Source organism: Corythoichthys intestinalis, chromosome 4 (genome assembly GCF_030265065.1).
Source record: "Corythoichthys intestinalis isolate RoL2023-P3 chromosome 4, ASM3026506v1, whole genome shotgun sequence".
Classification (NCBI taxonomy): Eukaryota; Metazoa; Chordata; class Actinopteri; order Syngnathiformes; family Syngnathidae; genus Corythoichthys; species Corythoichthys intestinalis.
This window is the reverse complement of record NC_080398.1, coordinates 31,019,233-31,039,379: the sequence shown is the minus strand read 5'-3', so window position 1 is coordinate 31,039,379 and position 20,147 is coordinate 31,019,233. Positions and strand designations below refer to the sequence as shown.

At 39.6% G+C, this 20,147-nt stretch overlaps 2 protein-coding genes across 6 annotated transcripts in view; one reads left to right on the top strand and one right to left on the bottom strand.

The window, feature by feature from the left end:
- Positions 1 to 11,664, top strand: part of ago3a (argonaute RISC catalytic component 3a) — a 68,445-nt gene extending 56,781 nt beyond the window's left edge. For both annotated transcript variants that reach the window (XM_057833581.1, XM_057833580.1), the window contains exon 19: positions 268 to 11,664. In XM_057833581.1, the coding sequence (XP_057689564.1) occupies positions 268 to 376 (109 nt within the window). In that variant the 3' untranslated portion in view covers positions 377 to 11,664. The remainder of the gene's footprint in view (positions 1 to 267) is intronic.
- A 2,531-nt stretch (positions 11,665 to 14,195) lies between these two features.
- Positions 14,196 to 20,147, bottom strand: part of si:dkeyp-97a10.2 (uncharacterized) — a 37,759-nt gene continuing 31,807 nt past the window's right edge. For all 4 annotated transcript variants that reach the window (XM_057834265.1, XM_057834268.1, XM_057834266.1 and 1 more), the window contains one exon: positions 14,196 to 14,650. In XM_057834265.1, coding sequence (XP_057690248.1) covers positions 14,590 to 14,650 — 61 coding nt within the window. In that variant the 3' untranslated portion in view covers positions 14,196 to 14,589. The remainder of the gene's footprint in view (positions 14,651 to 20,147) is intronic.

Here is a 20,147-nt window from a genome sequence, read left to right as displayed (position 1 = left end):
GCAATGACATTGTATTTCTTGAATATTTTGTAATTTTTGTAGCCTCTTGTTAGAAAACTCTATCCTTTTCACCCAATTCGGATCCTCTGACAGATGGCCCGATTTCCGATCTCGTGATCGGATCGGGGACATCCCTTGCCAAAATTGATTAGACGGCTATCTGCTTAAATGGCAGCTAGTAAGTTAACTCAGCTCTGGACCCGATATAAAATTTTTAGTTGCATGTTTATTCCTCTTTGAACTCATTGTTATTTCTTTCTCGTCTAGCGCCGAGGGCAGCCATGTGTCAGGTCAGAGTAACGGTCGAGACCCACAGGCCCTGGCCAAAGCTGTCCAGATACACCACGACACCCTGAGGACCATGTACTTCGCCTGAGCTGCAACCCACTCACACCACCATTTCCATCTTCCACACATGAACACTCTCTCACACAAACACACAGCCATACATAGATGGCTTGCCAGTCAGAAAGTCCTCACACACACTCGCCTAGTCAATCCGGACCCGACACTGTGCAGAGGGAAGCAGGGAGGAGAAGGAGGCGGCACCCCACACTGGATAGAGGATGCAAAAACGCTGCTTTTAACCAGAAAAAAAAAAAAACACAACTCAGCACTAATATGCAATAGAAACCAGCCAACTCCTTTTTTATTTCCATCCTTTCTTCCTTTTTGTTTACTTCTTTTTAAGCTGTAGTCCCGCTCCTTCCCTTTCTATTCTACCAAGCTGCTCCCCAGCACCTCAAGTCGGTTAATCAGCAGCAGCACTTTTACATTCTTTTTGTGTGTGTGTGTTTTTAAGCAAACGAGGGAGCAGAGCGGGAAGGCTCACAGATTATGAATTCATTTCCACCCCTTTCCTTCCTCCCTCTTGTGAAATAACCAGTTCTTTGAGCACACTGCCACCAGCTGGCTACGAGGTAGAACGGCCTCCCTTGAGATGCCGCTGTTAAAATAAAACCCTTCTGTTCTGCTGTAGGTCAAATTTAGATTTCTTAAGCTTCTCCTCCACAAAAAGGGTTTAACTCGTAATTTTTGTTGTTGGAATTTTTTTTAATTTTTATTTTTTGGTGGCAGGTCAAATTGACTATTAAAAATCAATTTTTTTTCTTAAATTAAAAAGTATTAGAATGTGAAATTACAGGTTTATTATCTTAACTTTACTATCATAAAATCTATTTTTTTTCTTAATACTTTACAATCGTTTTAGGTCAACTTCTTACTCCGGCCCTATTTTTATTTAAAAATAAATAAATAAATAAAAATAAAGATAAACCTATAGGGCCAGTGACTATTTTTGGTCATAAGTGCCTGGCATCCACATATATGCACATCACATTTTGAGTCACACAGGCCACAATATTAATATTTGGTATACAATTGTGGTCCATATCAGTGGTCCCCAGCCTTTTTTGCACCACGGACCGGTGTACTGTGGGCCTTTTTTTCACGGACCGGCAATGTGTGGCAGAAAATGAAAGTAAATATAACATGTCGAGGCTAAAAACGAATATTAAGTGCAGGGAAAATTTCACTCACCATACAATGAATCAACCGTTTTCTTAACAGCGGCCTCTTTTAAAATTTGTCGACAAATATGCGTGGTCGCAAACATGAGTTCTTCTTCAATGGTGAAAGGTTTCTTAGCGTTAGCAATACGGTTAGCCATGAGGTATGATGCTCTCAGCGCATTCGCTTTTGTTGGCTTGTTTGCTAGCTTTTAGCCACATATTATGCAGAATGGACTTGGTTGTAGGCTCCTCTTCTGGCTCAGCAAGTTGCATTTTTCCTGTAAAAAGTCTGTCTAAAGACGTCACCGACAACAGCAGCTAAAGTTACTGTTTACATTGACTGGCGCTGGGCTGCTATAGGTGTGCATAACACCCTAGTAATTGCAGCCAACCACTAGATGGCGACATACACAAATTTTTACACGGATTAGTCTATAGAAGGGGTTGGGAACCTATGGCTCGCAAGCCAGATCTGGCTCTTGACGGCTGCACCTGGCTCACAGACAAATCTTTAATTATTAAAAAAAAAAAAAAAAGTTTCGTCATACTCCTTTGCGTATTGCGCGAAACTGCGACGGTCACTGGTCATAAGCTGGTGTTGTGCAGTAATGAGCAGATGTGACTTTTGCGGTGAATGTTAACTTTTTTAATATAGATTTAGATATCATCAAATAGCAACCGAGATGTGCTACGTTAGTTCCTCCTAAATCCCATGCCATTGGCTGCGTGAGCCCAGGGTGATCATGGGACACGTAGTATTGGCCCGAATATAAGATGGCCCTGATTATAAGACGACCCCCTCTTTTTCAAGACTTAAGTTTGAAAAAAGACTTTTTGAACACCAAATTCATTTTTATACAGAAAATAATTACAGTACATCCGAAACAAATAATTATAACAATATATTTGAGAGAAAAAGCACGTTATTTTGCCTCATTCAAATCTTAATATCTGAACATTTAAATATGTAAACTGAAGTGCAATCACATTCGTAAATGAATTGCTTCTGGTTTTTGAAACGTAAATAAACCATTCTATTGTGATAAAACAACAAAATTGCAATAACTGCATTAACCATCAAACTGAAGTCCAACTAACTGTAGTCTTGAAAAAAATCTGAATAAGGAAATACATTGCAATAAAATAATGCAAACTGGTTAAACTTTAGAGTAGCTGAGATCTGTCATGACAGAACATCGCTTCAATGATGTCTGGTGTCATCTAGCGTCGTGAATGGGTATAACGTCTAGACCGCGAATATAAGACGACCCCCACTTTTTCAGTCTTATTTGCAAAAAACACCGTTTTCAATTCGGGCCAATACGGTACTACAACTGGCGACTAGAAAGCAGGTTCGCATTAATTTTAGTGGGAAAGTGGCAAACATACATGTCGTGTCTATCAATTGCTTAGGCAACGCAGATGAGGCAGAGACACTGTTCAAGTGGGGTTGCCGTATTTTGCTGTCAAAAATAGCGGCTGATGTGTGCGTGAGATCAGGAAGTAAACTTTCCTGGGTTTCAGTTTCATTTTCTGCGTTGTCATCTAATTTTAGAAACCCTTTTGAGAAGATGGCAAAAAAAAAAAAAAAAAAATCGCACTTTTCAGCAGGACATAAGGACATAAATGCGGCACTGTTTTTTTTTTTTTTATCTTGCTTTGGATGACACAACAGACGTAAGCTATTTATTCCAGTTCAGCGTGATTGCAAGGTTTTGACTATGAAAGGGACAACAAGAGGGGAGGATTTATTCAAGGTTCACTAAAGAAAAAAAATCTACCGATGGATAAACTTGTTTTGGTGTGCACTGATGGTGCTCCATGCATAAGTTTCTCAACGCCTGCTTAAGCTTAAACAAAAACTTAAACTACAAAGCCATCCGCACAACCATGCAGCACCAGAAGTCGCATTAACGGTAAGAAATACTCATCATTGATCAGCAACAGCATAACCATGTTAATAAAAAAGAATTCAGAGACTTATTGTACTTTTAAAGTGTTGAAATTACATAAAATGCACACATTACTTGTATTTTTAGTTTTAAACATATTGTATGGCTCTCACAAAATTACATTTAAAAATATGTGGTGTTTATGGCTCTCTCAGCCAAAAAGGTTTGCGACCCCTGGTCTATCGAGTAGACAGGGATATTGATGTGTCAAGAGACACAGGCCAGATTGCAGTCATTAAAATATTTCTCTCTCTGCGGCCCAGTAGCAAATTCACCACGGACCCCGCGGCCCAGTGGTTGGGGACCACTGGCCTATATGACTCAAGATGTAATCTCCATATAAATGGATGCCAGATCTAAATTATTTTCATGAATCAATACTGTGTTTATATTTATCATGCTGGATCTGGCTCCAATAACACTCTAGATGAGTTTAATTATTATTTTCATCACACTGTATTTAAATGAGTGCCCTATAAATGCTTAATCAACAAATGTAGCAGCAAGGTTCAACTTTTAAAAATTGTTAATTTGACTGACAGCCTAACAGGAGTGTTATTATACAATAGGTCATTTTGACTGGCAACATAACATGATAGTTAAAATTTACAACAAGGCAGTTTGACCTGCAGCATTACTGGAGGGTTAACGATATCAGCTGTCACTATATTTTATATTGTCTTGATATATTCATCACAGCCATTTTTGGATTTTTTTGGTCTTATTTAAAGTATAACACTGTTGTTGTTTTTTTTTTAAGTATCGTGTCGTCACCTCCCCATTTTTAATTGTCTTTTGCATCATGTGAAGCTTTGACATATTCTTTTACCTTGTTGCAACCATTTCATGTCCCCCGCAGCTATTTGTCCTCCCTATGAGTGGGAGATCATGTTGGAAGGTCTCCACTTGTGCAATAATGTGCAGACGGAAGGGAAGAGTGAAATAATTTACGTGTTTGGTGAAAGGTTAGCAGACTGTTCGGCACTTTTTAAAAGAAAACATTATTTTCCTCATTTTCAGTGTACAACGTGCGGTTTTGACGACGTTTCAGCTTCTTACTTGAAGGATTTATACACGTGCGTCGTTTTGGAATTCCCGATAAACAACTTATTTTGGACCTAATTGCAGCAACGTGGAGTTCAAAGGCCATAAAAGAGGGCGGGAGTATTTAAGTGCCTGGTTAAAGGGTGAATCGCGCCGTGACGAGCGAGCGACATAGAAAAAAAAAAAGACAAGTTTCACCCGATGCCTCGTGTTCTTCTCGAAAAACTGACTTTTGTACACGATTTCATCAAAAAATCAGCGTGACTTCAATGTGTGTTTATCATGTTTTTGCCTGTACCGCAGTGTTAGCCGTTAGCTTTGCTTGGACACAGCAGTCCGATTGTCTTATTAATCATCGTCACCGTTTTGAGTTGCTCTATAAGGTAAGATTGGCTTCGGAACAACAAAAAAAGCTGAAGAGTTGAGTGACTGAGCGCTTTTCATCGTGGTTTACTCGGTCAAAAAAAAAAAGTCTGGAGAGCGGTCGCCACTCAACTCCTTTGCGCTGCTCATGGTCTGAAGCTTTTTTTTGGGAGTGGGCGGAAGTAGGGATGGGTGGGAAATCCTTTACAAAATTAACTGCACTAAAAGAAGCATGTGTTCAAGTGTGAACACAGGCGTGGTGCTACTTGGACTGACGGGGAATCTGAGATTGAAATGAATTTGAGAAATGTGGGCAAGTTGAGAAAAGTAGGAAAGCTCAGGGCGACCCCCAGTAGCTCACTTTAGTAAGTTTGGGACACTTCCTACTTCCTTTTTGGGTGTTGGATAACTTTTGCTTCTCTAGTGATTGCTACACATCCCCTGTAGTGGGTATTTGACGCCCACCACTTACCTGAATGATGATTTAATGTTGATCCCCACTATCTAAATGGGTGTGGGAAAAGCCCAGTACTCTTTGAGTTTAAGATGGTTCCAACATAGACTTCACTATCACTTGGTGGGGCCAATCCATAGGGGGCCTATTTTAAAAAACTTAAAATATTTTCAAAGCCAAAGATGCAAACGACCTAAAAGCAAAACAGAAACCTTCCCGCGGCGTATATGAGTCTCCATGAGCAGCGACATCAAAATAGTCTGTCGTTCCCTAATAAAATCCTTAATAATTATCTTTTTTTTATTTATTTATTTTTTTATACAAGTATAACAAATCTTCAAATTGCTATAAAATTCTCAAATTTTACGCTAGATGCACAAAAATCACCAAATGCAGAGATAATTACCTATATTTTCAGGATCATTGGCAATATTTAACATATGTTTTTGCTCAACAAGCAACTTTTTTTTTTCTTTTCTCAAGTTTTCAACAGCTAATGAATCACTCAAATTTCACATTAAGCTTAAGGAATGCATGCAGAATCATCTTAATCTTACTTAACAAAAGCAAAATTAGCATTTTTCTATATACAATCACAACTTTAGGTTGAATTCCGCTATTGTGTAGATATACAAAATCCAACATGGCGACCGTCACAAAACAAAGATTTTTAAGTTGAAAATTCTTGCAAATAAAAGCTTAAATCACGGAATTTCTATTCTTTTCTAAAATCGGGAGTAATTCATTTTCCGTAAATATTTCAAGCCAAAGCTAATGTATTGATTAATCCAACATGGCGGCCGTCACGAAACAGAGTTTAAGTTCTTGCAAATAAGTGCTTAAATCGGGGAATTTATGTATATATGAACGGCAGTCGTCATTCATTTTACGTAAACATTTCAAGTTAAAGCTAATTTTTTTCCATTCATTTCATTGTTTACAACGTTTCAAAGTGCATGCATGGTGAAAGATATAATAATTACCTTGAATCCTCGACCAAATCACTCTTGAAACACTCCTGCGTGCTTGTATGCAGTAAAACCTTCGTCCCATTTCCATCTAAATCCGGCGTTAGAACACAGCATGTGTTTATCACAGCAATGGATCAGCCCCCTACGGGATGGCATGGCACAAAGTCTGTGTGAGTTATCAACTGATGGTGGAGTCTATGGTACCAAGTTCAATGACCACCTGCACTGCAAAAAAAGTTAAATTTACAGTAAAATACTGGTTTTGCGGTTATTTTATCGTTATCCATATATACCTGGTCTATACAGAACCGGGGTTTTTAACCCTTACCGGCATTTTGGCAGTTGAGTGTCCTGGCTACCAAGCTACTACAGACTGGTGAAAGGAAGTGCTGTGCATTTAGGTCAGTTCTCCCTGAGGACCGAAGAGTGAATCAGCAGATGAAACTAGACTGGACTCTTAGCCCAGCAGTCAGCACGCTCAACTGCCACAGTAACAATGCGGATTCAAACCCTGGTGGGTGAGGGGCTGCAATGAGAAATGGAACGCAGTGACATTACATACTTATACAGTCATTTACTGTAATCTACATTTGAAATGTAGTTATCATGGTAGTTAATTAATTTGACTGTAAACCGTAAAGTTTGTTTCTTTAACGGCAACATTTCAACTATAGGTGGAACTGTATTTTACTGTAGATTTAAATTTTTTGAAACCTTTACTATTTTTTACAGTGTGTTGTGGTCTGGCCCAAAGCCCTGCTAGATGTGGTTTGACCTCCACTACTCTGGTGCGTATAGGGGAAGCCCTGAAAACGGTACAGTTTAGAAAAGTCCTTTATCCACTGTTGATTTGGACTACTTTTATGAGGCATTCGGGTGGTCTGAGCCTTCATGATGGAAAGCCTTTTAAAGTAAATTTAAAAAAAGCCAGATCAAAAGTATATTTGTACATTTGAAATGTAATGCACACCGATTATTTTTGCTAACAGATTAAAAAAAGATGTAGTCTACTTACTCTTAGTAATAAATGTATTGACTTATATGTTAGGGTTTAAAAACAGTCAAGTTAATTACAAAAGTTTTATTATAATTATTGCAATAGACTGTTGACTTGTGTCGCTGTAAATCGTATCTTGTGTATGTGCGAACGGTGACGGGTGGTCCAAAGTAGTGACGTGTCTTGACCGTGACTGTCGTACTGTTAGCGATCGGGCGGCAGAACCGCTGACCGGACGTCGAATGCTAATTTTGTAGATGTATTTAAAGAGTGCGAAATATGTCGTATAGCTCCTGAATGTTCTTTGGCTTTTCTTTTGTCCACCTTGGTGCTGACACCTGCTCCTAAAGGGGCAAGTGATTCATTTTTAAAGATTGTTGCAAGACTGATCTAGGTAGTTTTTTTTCCTTCCTTTTTTTACACCTTCACAATCTGGCAGATACAGCAGTTCTCCATGGAGATTCTAAAGTTGAACTTCTCAGGCTAATAGACAAACTAGGAAAGACCGTTCATCTCCTTGTTTTGATAACCCCACCACTGGAAACGCATGACACTCAATACCCCAGTCGGTATGAGGCAGTCTTACTACTGCAGTGGTCTGTAGGTCCACTACCCTGTTGGGTCATCGGTAGCCTTCAGTAGTCTGGTATTGGTGCGATAATCTACACTGCTGGAATGGATATAGCATAGTCCCCAGGTCTCTTTTGTGGAATGGCATCAGGACTTCCGTTGAATCTGAGGAAGCCCAGAGACCCTTGGGTATGGAACGGTTCCTACTTCCCTTGTGATTGTGGTATGGTCTCATCACCGTTTTAGGTCTGAGTAGAACACTTGCAGCTAGGCCACACTACTGCTAGAATGGATGTAGCTTAGTACCAATGTCTCTCTTGTGGAATGACATCATGACTTCCGTTGAATCTCAGGAAGTACAGAGACCCTTGGGTACGGAACTGTTCCTACTTTCTTTGTGATTGTGGAGTGGTCTCGCAACTGTTTCAGGTCTTGGTAGAACATTTGCAGCTCTGCCACGCTACTGCTGGAATGGATGTAGTGTAGTCTGCATGTCTCTCTGGTGGAATGGAATCATGACTTCTGTTGAGTCTGAGGAAGTCCAGAGACCCTTGGGTATGGAACAGTTCCTGCTTCCCTTGTGATTGTGGAATGTTCTTGCAACGGTTTGAGGTCTGAGTAAAACAGTTGCGGCTACGCCACGCTACTGTTGAAATGGATGTAGCGTAGTACCTATGTCTCTCTTGTGGAATGGCATCACGACTTCCGTTGAATCTCAGGAAGTCCAGAGACCCAGGGGTATGGAACAGTTCCTACTTCCCTTGTGATTGTGGTCTCGCAACTCTTTCAGGTCTTGGTAGAACACTTGAGGCTCTGCCACGCTACTGCTGGAATGGATGTAGCGTAGTCTGCATGTCTCTCTGGTGGAATGGAATCATGAGTTCTGTTGAGTCTGAGAAAGTCCAGAGACCCTTGGGTATGGAACGGTTCCTCCTTGCCTTGTGGAATGGTCTCGCAACACTTCCAGGTCTGAGTAGAACACTTGCCGCTATACCACGCTACGTTGCACATCCTCCAACCATGATCCTGAGATACCCCTGAAGATTTAGGCTGGTACTGGTGATTCAGGTGGCTGTTGGACTTAACCCTACCTCTAGGGTGATTCTAGGACGGCTCCGCAAGCCTGTCGTTTCTGGGCCCCCACTGAAAACAGCAATAGCTTTTGGACAGCCCAAGTTGGGTTAACCACGCCTCGCACTACCCCAATCTCCTGCCAATACCCCTGAGGATTCAGGGTGCTACTCACAACTCCTTGTCGTTCGACCCACCACCACCTGCTGGGTGAAAACGGGGGACAGCTCTTGAGCCAAGTAGCTCCTGTAACCCTTGGGTTATGGGCCCCCACAGAATACACCAGTAGGCTTGGAGCATCCCAAGTATGATTAACCACATTACTATGGTTGGTCGCGAATGTCCCTGAAGATTTGGGATGGTACTTGAGACTTGGATGGCTGTTGGACCGGCCCCTGCCCCCCGTGTGATTATGGGACAGCTCCACTAGCCTGTTTGTTTTGAGGCCCCGATCGAACCGAAAAAAAAAATGGGTATCGCATTAGGACATCCCCTCCCAAACAAGTAGTGTGTGGGACAGGTACTCAAGAGGGCAATATATTTGCCCACCTGCTGCTGACACCTGTTCCAGCTGGCTGAGAGATGATGGATTTTTACAATTGACGCTTTTTACATGCTGGTCAATCTGCAGCGTAATCCCCTTTATCTTAGAGAACTAATTTTTCCAGATCCTGCACCAAATCCCATAAAGAACGTAATGTCGGTCATGTGTCATCGATGCAGATTCAAGGCTGACTGCTTCTGTTTCATTTACAGCTTTGCGAGAACATCTAAGGTTAAGTGGTGCTCAGTGGTGGTCTGACACGCGTTTATGAGGCCATACTTTCCAAACCGTCGCGTGCCGATAAATGAGCTAACATGAAAGTAAATGGTGCAAGTTCAAGGGACGTTTTGCCAGGTTTTTACAGAAGAGTTTCATCTCCCTTTAAAGTGGAAGGTGTTATTCCACAGAAAGTAACGGCCCATTCAGAAAGTGCCTTTCCTCTTGACTCAACATTTTTTTCACCAACTCCCCTAATGTCTGGCAAACATTGGCAGTATCTTGGACCTTGGATTTTGTTGATATTGCACCACGTGGAGAAACCATGAATGTCAACCACAGCACTTTAGACTCTTGAGGTTCAGGCTCTTCATTCTCAGCTCGGAGTGTTTAATGCACCACTTGGACCTTTTTAAACGGGGATGCCAACAAAATGTTTTTGGGTGGGGGGTACCTGAAGCTTTCATTCATCTTGAAGGGCATTTAAAAAGAGAAGACCAGCATCAGTATTGAAGCGTTCAGAGCACTCCCACATGCTAATGCTAGTGCAATGCTGGGGTGGGGCGGGGGTGGGTTAGCGAGCCAGTATGGTGTGGACTGAAAGGGTGTTCGGTCCAGGTGGGATTTGGGGGGCGGCAACTGTTAATTTATTTTCTTTTTTTTTTTTAAGGAGTTCTCGGAAACACTGCACCTCACTTACCTTGGTATGCTGCATAATGTTCTACGGCGTAAGAGAGAACTGCAAATGCTTATACGACACATATATATGTATACATATATATATATATATATATCGTGCTCAAGTAATGCCTGACATTCTTATAACTTTTAGAGTCCAAATACATAACTGTAAAAAAAAAATTTTTTTTTGTCTTAACAGTTTTTTTAGACTTGTTCTTGAGCCGACTTTTCCTTTTTGTTGTCCTATTTAAATGTGTTATTGAAATATATATATAAGAAGCCTATATATGCGGAGTATTTTATGGCGTATTTATTGAGTGTTTATATTTTTGGGAAGGTGTTTGGAGCCTTATTCTCGTACGCGCAAGCACAACAATATTTGAGGACAGGCTGATTTTTAAAAAAAAACGGACTTCCGCTTTAATTTTGCTTCCAAACGCCAAACCCGACGTCATAATCCGTTTCGGACTTGGTCCGCCACGTGGATTCCATCGGCTGGATTTCGCTACACGCTTAAAAGTTGAAGCGAAAATGCGCTCGAATTGTATTGCGCGTTTTCGAATTTAGCGTGAATATTCCGAAATTTTTGTGAGTAGCCTACCTACGAAAGATCTTGTCGAGTTCTTGTGCCACAGGAGGTCGGGCGTCAAGAAAAAAAAGCCTTAAATGTGTCCTAAGCCTGCGTACTTGAAACCGATCGTACGTTTCGTCTCTTTTCGTTCCAAAACCACTAAAATCGCTACGCTAAAGTTGCTCTGTTCGGGATGCTACCGAGTTTTGCCTCAGAATATTTTCTGTCGTGTCCGGCTAACGCGAGTGTCGAGTATATCGCGATGAGAAAATCCGATCAGTAGAGCTAGTGACACCTGTGCCTGTATCGCTTTTTTTTGGCACTTACGCAAACAAGATTGTTTGATACTGCAACTACATTTACGAAATCCGAATGAACATTTTTTCCCCTTCCCATCATCATTCCAGTACCGAAGTTGAACCAAATATTGCGAAAGAGATTAAAACGTCCCGGTTGCTCGATCGTGGCCAAGGAAACATTTCATTTGACACACTTTTGTTTTTGCAACGTAGCATCTCCTTGCGTCAGTCGCATGTCTAAAGATCTCTGTGACGACGCCTCTGTGATTGGCATTTGTCGCAAATGTTGTACCGCGACAGCTTGATTCCTTTTTGTAACTTCTTCCTTTAGGTTGTTGCCCTTTTTTAGTGTTGCTTTGCCTTTGTTTGAAGTGTATGTTTGACTAATACTTGCAATAAAATGCTTTGCTTTACCTTGATCAGGTGTACTTTTTAGGGGTGGTGGGATTTTCGTTAGTCACTCACCACGAAAGTACAGTGTATCACAAAAGTGAGTACACCCCTCGCAGTTCTGCAGATATTTTAGTATATCTTTTCAGGGGAAAACACTGACAAAATGACACTTTGGCACAATGAAAAGTGGTCTGTGTGCAGCTTATATTATAGAGTTGATTTATTTTCCCCTCAAAATATAGCCATTAATATCTAAATCCCCGGTAACAAAAGTGAGTACACCCCTAAATGTCCAAATTGAGTACTGCTTGTCATTTTCCCTCCAAAATGTCATGTGTGTCAAATGGGGAAGCCTCTTCTGAAGACTGTACGCATGTAAGTCTGCAAACAGTTTGCCTAAGACATGTCAACAAAGCACATGGATTACTGGAACCATGTCCTATGGTCTGATGAGACGGGTGGGCTTTCTTGTGTACCGTCTTTAGAAAAGGCTTCCTCCTGGGGTGACAGCCGTGCACACCAATTTAATGTAGAGTGTGGCGTATCGTCTGAGCACTAACAGGCTGACCCCCCACCTCTTCAATCTTTGCAGAAATGCTGACAGCACTCCTATAACGAGTCACATGACATTTTGGAGGGAGAATGACAAGGAGTACTCAATTTGGACATTTAGGGATGTATGTTTTTTTTCAAAGGGGTGTACTCACTTCTGTTGCCAGGGGTTTAGATATTAATGGCTATATTTTGAGTTATTTTGAGGGGAAAATAAATTACCTCTATTATCTACAGTGGGGTAAATAAGTATTTAGTCAACCACCAATTGTGCAAGTTTTCCTACTTGAAAAGATTAGCGAGGCCTGTAATTGTCAACATGGGTAAACCTCAACCATGAGAGACAGAATGTGGGGGAAAAAAACAGAAAATCACATTGTTTGACTTTGAATTTATTTCCAAATTAGAGTGGAAAATAAGTATTTGGTCACCTACAAACAAGCAAGATTTCGGACTGTCAAAGAAGTCTAACTTCTAACGAGGTCTAACGAGGCTCCACTCGTTACCTGTATTAATGGCACCTGTTTTAACTCATTATCGATATAAAAGACACCTGTCCACAACCTCAGTCAGTCACATTCCAAACTCCACTATGGCCAAGACCGAAGAGCTGTCGAAGGACACCAGAGACAAAATTGTAGACCTGCACCAGGCTGGGAAGACTGAATCTGCAATAGGTAAAACGCTTGGTGTAAAGAAATCAACTGTTGGAGCAATTATTTGAAAATGAAAGACATAATCTCCCTCGATCTGGGGCTCCATGCAAGATCTCACCCCGTGGCGTCAAAATGATAACAAGAACGGTGAGCAAAAATCCCAGAACCACACTGGGGGGACCAAGTGAATGACCCACAGAGAGCTGGGACCATAGTAACAAAGACTACTACCAGTAACACAATGCGCCGGCAGGGACTCAAACCCTGCACTGCCAGACGTGTCCCCCTTGCTGAAGCCAGTACACGTCCAGGCCCGTCTGTGGTTCACTAGAGTGCACTTGGATGACCCAGAAGAGGACTGGAAGAATGTGTTATGGTCAGATGAAACCAAAATAGAACTTTTTGGTAGAAACACAGGTTCTCGTGTCTGGAGGAGAAAGAATACTGAATTGCATCCGAAGAACACCATACCCACTGTGAAGCATGGGGGTGGAAACATGATGCTTAGGGGCTGTTTTTCTGCAAAGGGACCAGGACGACTGAACTGTGTAAAGGAAAGAATGAATGGGGCTATGTATTGTGAGATTTTGAGTGAAAATCTCCTTCCATCAGCAAGGGCATTGAAGATGAGACGTGGCTGGGTCTTTCAGCATGACAATGATCCCAAACACACAGCCAGGGCAACAAAGAAGTGGCTTCATAAGAAGGATTTCAAGGTCCAGGAGTGGCCTAGGCAGTCTCCAGATCTCAAACCCATAGAAAATCTGTGGAGGGAGTGGAGTCCGTGTTGCCCAACGACAGCCCCAAAACATCACTGCTCTAGAGGAGATCTGCACGGAGGAATGGGCCAAAATACCAGCAACAGTGTGTGAAAAGCTTGTGAAGAGTTAGAGAAAACGTTTGGCCTCCGTTATTGCCAACAAAGGGTACATAACAAAGTATTACTGTAAGCTGCACACAGACTACTTTTCATTGTGGCAGCAGAGGTTGACTGTCTCCCCCAAGGGAGCAGTGATGGCCAAATCAAGCTTCATGGGGTTCATTTGGTCTTGACATACAGTGGGGCAAATAAGTATTTAGTCAACCACTAATTGTGCAAGTTCTTCCCCTTGAAAATATTAGAGAGGCCTGTAAATGTCAACATGGGTAAACCTCAACCATGAGAAACAGAATGTGGGGAAAAAAAAAAGATCCAGAAAATCACATCGTTTGATTTTTAAAGAATTAATTTGCAAATCATGGTGGAAAACAAGTATTTGGTCAATACCAAAAGTTGCTATACCACTGTTGCTGGTATTTTAGCCCATTCCTCCATGCAGATCTCCTCTAGAGCAGTGATGTTTTGGGGCTGTTTTTGGGCATCACGGACTTTCAACTCCCTGCATTTTGGGCAGTGGTCACACTGTTGCTAGGCAAAAAAATTACTACAGTTGAGTTTTGTGTACATCTTCATTTATTCTTAACCATGAAAAAAGTACTTGCAAATTGCTTTATTATCCATTTTTAAAAAAAATCCTCACAGCATTTTGCTATTACGCTCAACACAATGTTTTTTATTTGTATGTCATAACAAGCACTTCTGATTTTTTAGTGTTAACTGGTGCTGGCTGACAGGCTTAAACACAGTGTCAATTGCAGCCCAGCAGGAGGCAGTGTAGATATAGACTATTACACTCAAGTGATAATTGTAGTACAAGTCCTCCCCCAAATTCATGATATCCATTTCCTGTCCTCTTGGCACTTTTTAAATGTTGTCGTCCATGTTTTCGCGCAGCCTGTCCCCTCGGTTCCTGTAGCGGTACCTCCTGGGAAGGAAAAAACAACAACAAAAACAGACCCAAATGAAAGCTTCACGGTTTCATGCGACACATCTGTGCGGTGTGTTTAATCTAAATTTGATAACATTCCGACACCATTTTTGAGAACATCTCATCTTTAACTGAACCATGGAAATCCAAATAATATGAAAATTATTATTTCAAAAAGTAAAATGGCAGAGTTCCCTAGTTTTTTTGGACGGCTTCTTGAAACATTTTTTGTGGGAGCTGAATTATTAGGGCCCAAATAGTGCGAGAGCCCTATAGTAATGCAAAGTATGATTATTATTAGATGGGGCTTTGCAAGGCAAAGGCCCATACAATAAAATTTCCTAATGGCATTTCTTCAGCGAGCCACACAGCCCGAACCGTTTGACCGATCGGCAGCGTTCAAGTATCGAAATGCCCGGAATTTTGTCGCGATGCAGGGAATTTTTGAATGAATGAATCCCCAAAAATTTCCGTCTGACTGGAAATGCAAGTTGTTTTTGGAAAGAAGAAAAATGCTACTTGTCCTACAATTTTTGGCCAAATCACAAAATGTACACATCAAAAATTCCAGAACAGTAAGGGGTATAATAGTTGTATACAGAATTTGGCAAAAAAAAAATTTTTTTAAATTGCCTATTCATTTTTAATGAGATGCCATTGACAGCCATGGACGTCCAAATTTCCCATTCATTTTCAACTGCGGGAAAACTGATCTTTGTGATTTTTGTACATTAATCATGACGGCCCATTAAAATTAAACTGGCACCCAAGTAAGTCGATGTCATTGAATGCCATGCACGTCATGCCATTGACGGCCATGTATGTCCAAATCTCTCGTTCATTTGCAATGGCAGAAAAACCTGTGTGGTTGTGATTGTTGACTAAAAACTATTACGGCTAAAGATGTCCCGATCACAAATATCGGACATGCCTTTTTTTATAATATATATATATATATATATATATATTTTTTTAATTAAATCATTTTCTAATTGTATTTAACGTTACAGACAAAATGTCTTACACTTATCCAAAGTCTTTAGTTTTGGCTTAAAGTAGGGCTATCAAATATATCGCGTTAACAGCGGTAATTAATTCTTTTTTTTTTTTTTTTTAATTAATCACGTTAAAATATTTAACGCAATTAACACATGCGCTGCACGACCCACTCACGCATTGTCGCGTTCAATCTATAATGGCGCCGATTTACCTATATATAGAGCTAAAAGGCAGCGTAAAATGAGTAGAGTGAATTTTGGCATTCTTTGGAGCCTTTTTATAATTGGCTAAAACCTTAAAATCCCTCTCTCAACAATCAGAAATATCATGGGAAAGCAATGTGGGAAAGACGGGTAGTAGTTGATCTTTTTCTTTACACCCTATGTTATTTCGCAGAGACAATATATCAATTGGTGTCACTACGCACAGTCATGGTTGCACTTCCCATCATGCATTTGGGCAGAACAGTTAAATGGCTACAGTATCATTTACTGAAAGCTCAACAAATACAGTAGATGGCAATATTTAGTCACAATATACAAAGTCACATTTATCCTTTAGGAATTACAAGTCTTTCTATCCGTGGATCCCTCTCACAGAAAGAATGTTAATAATGTAAATGCCATCTTGAGGATTTATCGTCATAATAAACAAATACAGTACTTATGTACTGTATGTTGAATGAATATATTTGTCCGAGTTTTATTCATTTTTTTCTTAATGCATTGCCAAAATGTATATGATCGGGAAAAATTATCGGGAATGATTGGAATTGAATCGGGAGCAAAAAAAAAAAAGCAATCGGATCGGGAAATATTGGGATCGGCAGATACTCAAACTAAAACGATCGGGATCGGATCGGGAGCAAAAAAACATGATAGGAACAACCCTGATTACGACCCATTGACATTCGACTGGTGCCCAAGTAAGTCGATGCCATTGACAGCCATGCAACTGAACGTGTCCCCGAAATGTCCCCAAATCTCCAGGAAGTTACCTGATATCAACAGGACGTGTGCCCGAAATGTTCCCAAATCAAAAGGAAGTGACAAAATAGATCTGTATCTACCGCAGCAAAGCCCCATCGCAATTTCTCCAGAAATTAGTTTCTAGTTATTATTATTATTTTTAAGGGCAAATGAAAATGGACAATTTGAAGGTCTTAAGACGGCTCAAAAACTCACCAAAATGCACACTTGGTTGAAATGGCTCAATTAGAATATTCATTTTGGTTTTGAATAAGGGCGTGACTGAACAGCTCAGTTGCACCTCCTTTTTTGTAGGACCCTCTTCAATAGGGTTTTTTTCACTTAGGTGTGTGGATGTATTTCTCATCTCAGGATCATAAGCGGAGTTTAAGGGGGGGCCAGCCCCCCCTTGGTGGCCGAAAAGTGTCATTGCATGTAATTGACTTTCCTATATATATATATATATATAAGTTGTAAAGCAAGAAAACAAACAACAAAAATGAATGAAATGAACAAAAAAAGCTTATAATGGGTCAAAATAATTTTTTGAACAGATCATGTGACTAGCACCTTAGACGGTCATTTGCTTTGCATATTATTTTCAAAAAAAAACAAAAAACAAAATAGAAGGCAATTTTATTTTTCAAATGATTTTTTTGGGGGGATTGAAAATATATATATATTTTTTTTATTTAAGCAACCTTTTGGGGGATTGAATAATTTAGACACAAATGTCCTACCCATAATATGGCCCAACACAAAAAGGATTGCTAAAATCTGCTTAACTTTTTAAATGAAAAATTAAGTGTTCAAATCCAAATTTTTGAGCCTCAAATATTTTTTTTCGCATTCAACTTTTTTTTATGATTGAATTATTTTTTTTTTTTTTGGATTGATTTTTCTTTTGAAAAAAAAAAGTTTTTTTTTGTATGAAGCAACTTAATTTTTGATTGAATAATAAAGACACAAATGTCCTAGCCAAAATGTGGCCCAAACAGAAAACAACATTACAACAACAAAATAAAAATAGCTTTCAAATTCATTTTTTTTGGGTTTCAAATTTATTTTTGCATTCAAACACATTTTTTTTTTGATTGAAGTGACTTTATTTTATTGAAAACATCTATTTTGATTGAGGCAACTTTTTGTTTTGATTGAAGCTTTTTTTTTTTTTTTTGATCGAATAATGAAGACACAAATACATATTTTACAAATTACATATTTGATAAAAATTTACAATTGATACAAATTTTGACTGAGGTAACTACATTGGCACGACACCGGCGGGCGTACCATATTCAATGGATGATGATCTTGGTGAAAAGTATAGCTGTCCTGCCAGCAGCCTGACTTAGAATATCCCCTTAAGAATAATGGGAAACAAACAAAAAAAAACAACGCTCATTTTCAACTTATTATTATAAATATTCTTGTAAGTTAATTTCATTGCTGACACTGCGTTTCGGGGTCATCAACATGTTGTGCCCCACCCCTCCCCCCGCGCCGCCCCAAAAGTCAAACTCCGCCTATGGCACAAAAACATGTCTGTCAGCCATGCCCACCACACAAGAGGTTCTGCACAAAAAATGAGTTTCAAGTACATGTTATTTTCTCATGGGATAATGAGAGGGAGGCGATCTGCCACCACCCTGAGTTGCGTGACGTCCGAGTTGCGCCAAACTGCGAGGGCTCGTTCAGTCCTGCTTGCAGGCCTAGTTTTGTTTTGTTTTTAATAGAGGCTTAACAATGAAGTGTTTTACAGCAGGTCATTAAATTTACCGTAATTTCTTGAATATAACGCACACTCCCCCCCCCCCCCCCCCCCCCCAAAATCAACTTGTAAAATCATGCTGTGCATTATACACGGGTACATGGATGGAGACAGAAATATATATATATTATATATATATATATATATTAGGGCTGTCAAACGATTAAAATTTTTAATCGAGTTAATTACAGCTTAAAAATTAATTAATCGTAATTAGGGTTGTCAAAAGATTAATCAAGTTAATTACAGCTTAAAAATTAATTAATCGGAATTAATTGCAAATAATCGCAATTCAAACCATCTATAAAATATGCCATATTTTTCTGTAAATTATTGTTGGAATGGAAAGATAAGACAAGATGGATATATACATTCAACATACGGTACATAAGGACTGTATTTGTTTATTATAACAATAAATCAACAAGATGGCATTAACATTATTAACATTCTCTTAAAGTGATCCATGGATAGAAAGACTTGTAGTTCTTAAAAGATGAATATTAGTACAAGCTATAGAAATGTTATATTAAAACGCCTCTTAATGTTTTCGTTTTAATAAAATTTGTAAAATTTTCAATCAAAAAATAAACTAGTAGCCCTATTCTGTCCTCAATGTGTGTGAGTACACAAATTGACAGATAGCGAACATAAGTTCCAAAAAGAAATCAGACGGTGTGGCAAAGTTGCATGGGCTTTACTGAAGTCATCTCTTTTTGACAGGAGCACGTTTCTTGTATTTTTGTAAAACTGAAAATAACAAGGCAATGTGTCAATTACTTGCATAAATCACAAAATAACATAAAATGTACACACACGTGTCCATTTGAGCAGTAGCACTAGCCAATTAGCTCACAAGCATCTAACAATGTAACCATTTCACCATATATGTGAACAAATTCAAATACACATCATCAATAACTATCTAATGCTCATGAATGTAAACAAAGGAGGAATATAACTCACAAGCGATGCATGTATTAGACACAAACAGTGTGATGGGGCTATGAGAACTGCCACTGAATACTGGATGCGGACGTTAGCTGGTCTGAATAGCACTATCTATTAGTGTGAGTTCGCGTCGACATATAATCACGTCAGAAAAGCGCGCCGAAACCCAAATAATCAGCTGCACTGAATCGCCAGCAGAGGGCGACATTACGCCACATAACATATGCAAGTCACACTCAAGCGCCAGCAGAGGGCGGAAAAACTCCATAAAACACAATTAACAAGTTGGCCTTTCACTGTACTGACATTTAAATCTGTCTGAGCGGGCCTAGTGCGTTAATTGCGTCAAATATTTTAACGTGATTAATTTAAAAAATTAATTAACGCCCGTTAACGCGATAATTTTGACAGCCCTAATCGTAATTAATCGCAATTCATCGCAATTCAAACCATCTAGATAATATGCCATATTTTTCCGTAAATTATACATATATTCTGTAAAATAAATTGTTGGAATGGAAAGATAAGACACAAGATGGATATATACATTCAACATACGGTACATAAGGACTGTAGTGGGCATTTCACTCTACTGTCATTTAAATCTGTCCATGCTGTCCTCACTCCGAAGCGTCTACTTTTTCCAAAGCTAGACAGCTAGTGAACGATGCCTTAATAATCAGACTTCTTCCTTTTTCATCTGATTTATTAATAAAATGGCCTCAAACCATTGTCCTCTTTAGACCGTCGTAAAACTACAAAAAAAAAGTACACAAGCATTGCATTAGCAACAACGTTAGCTTAG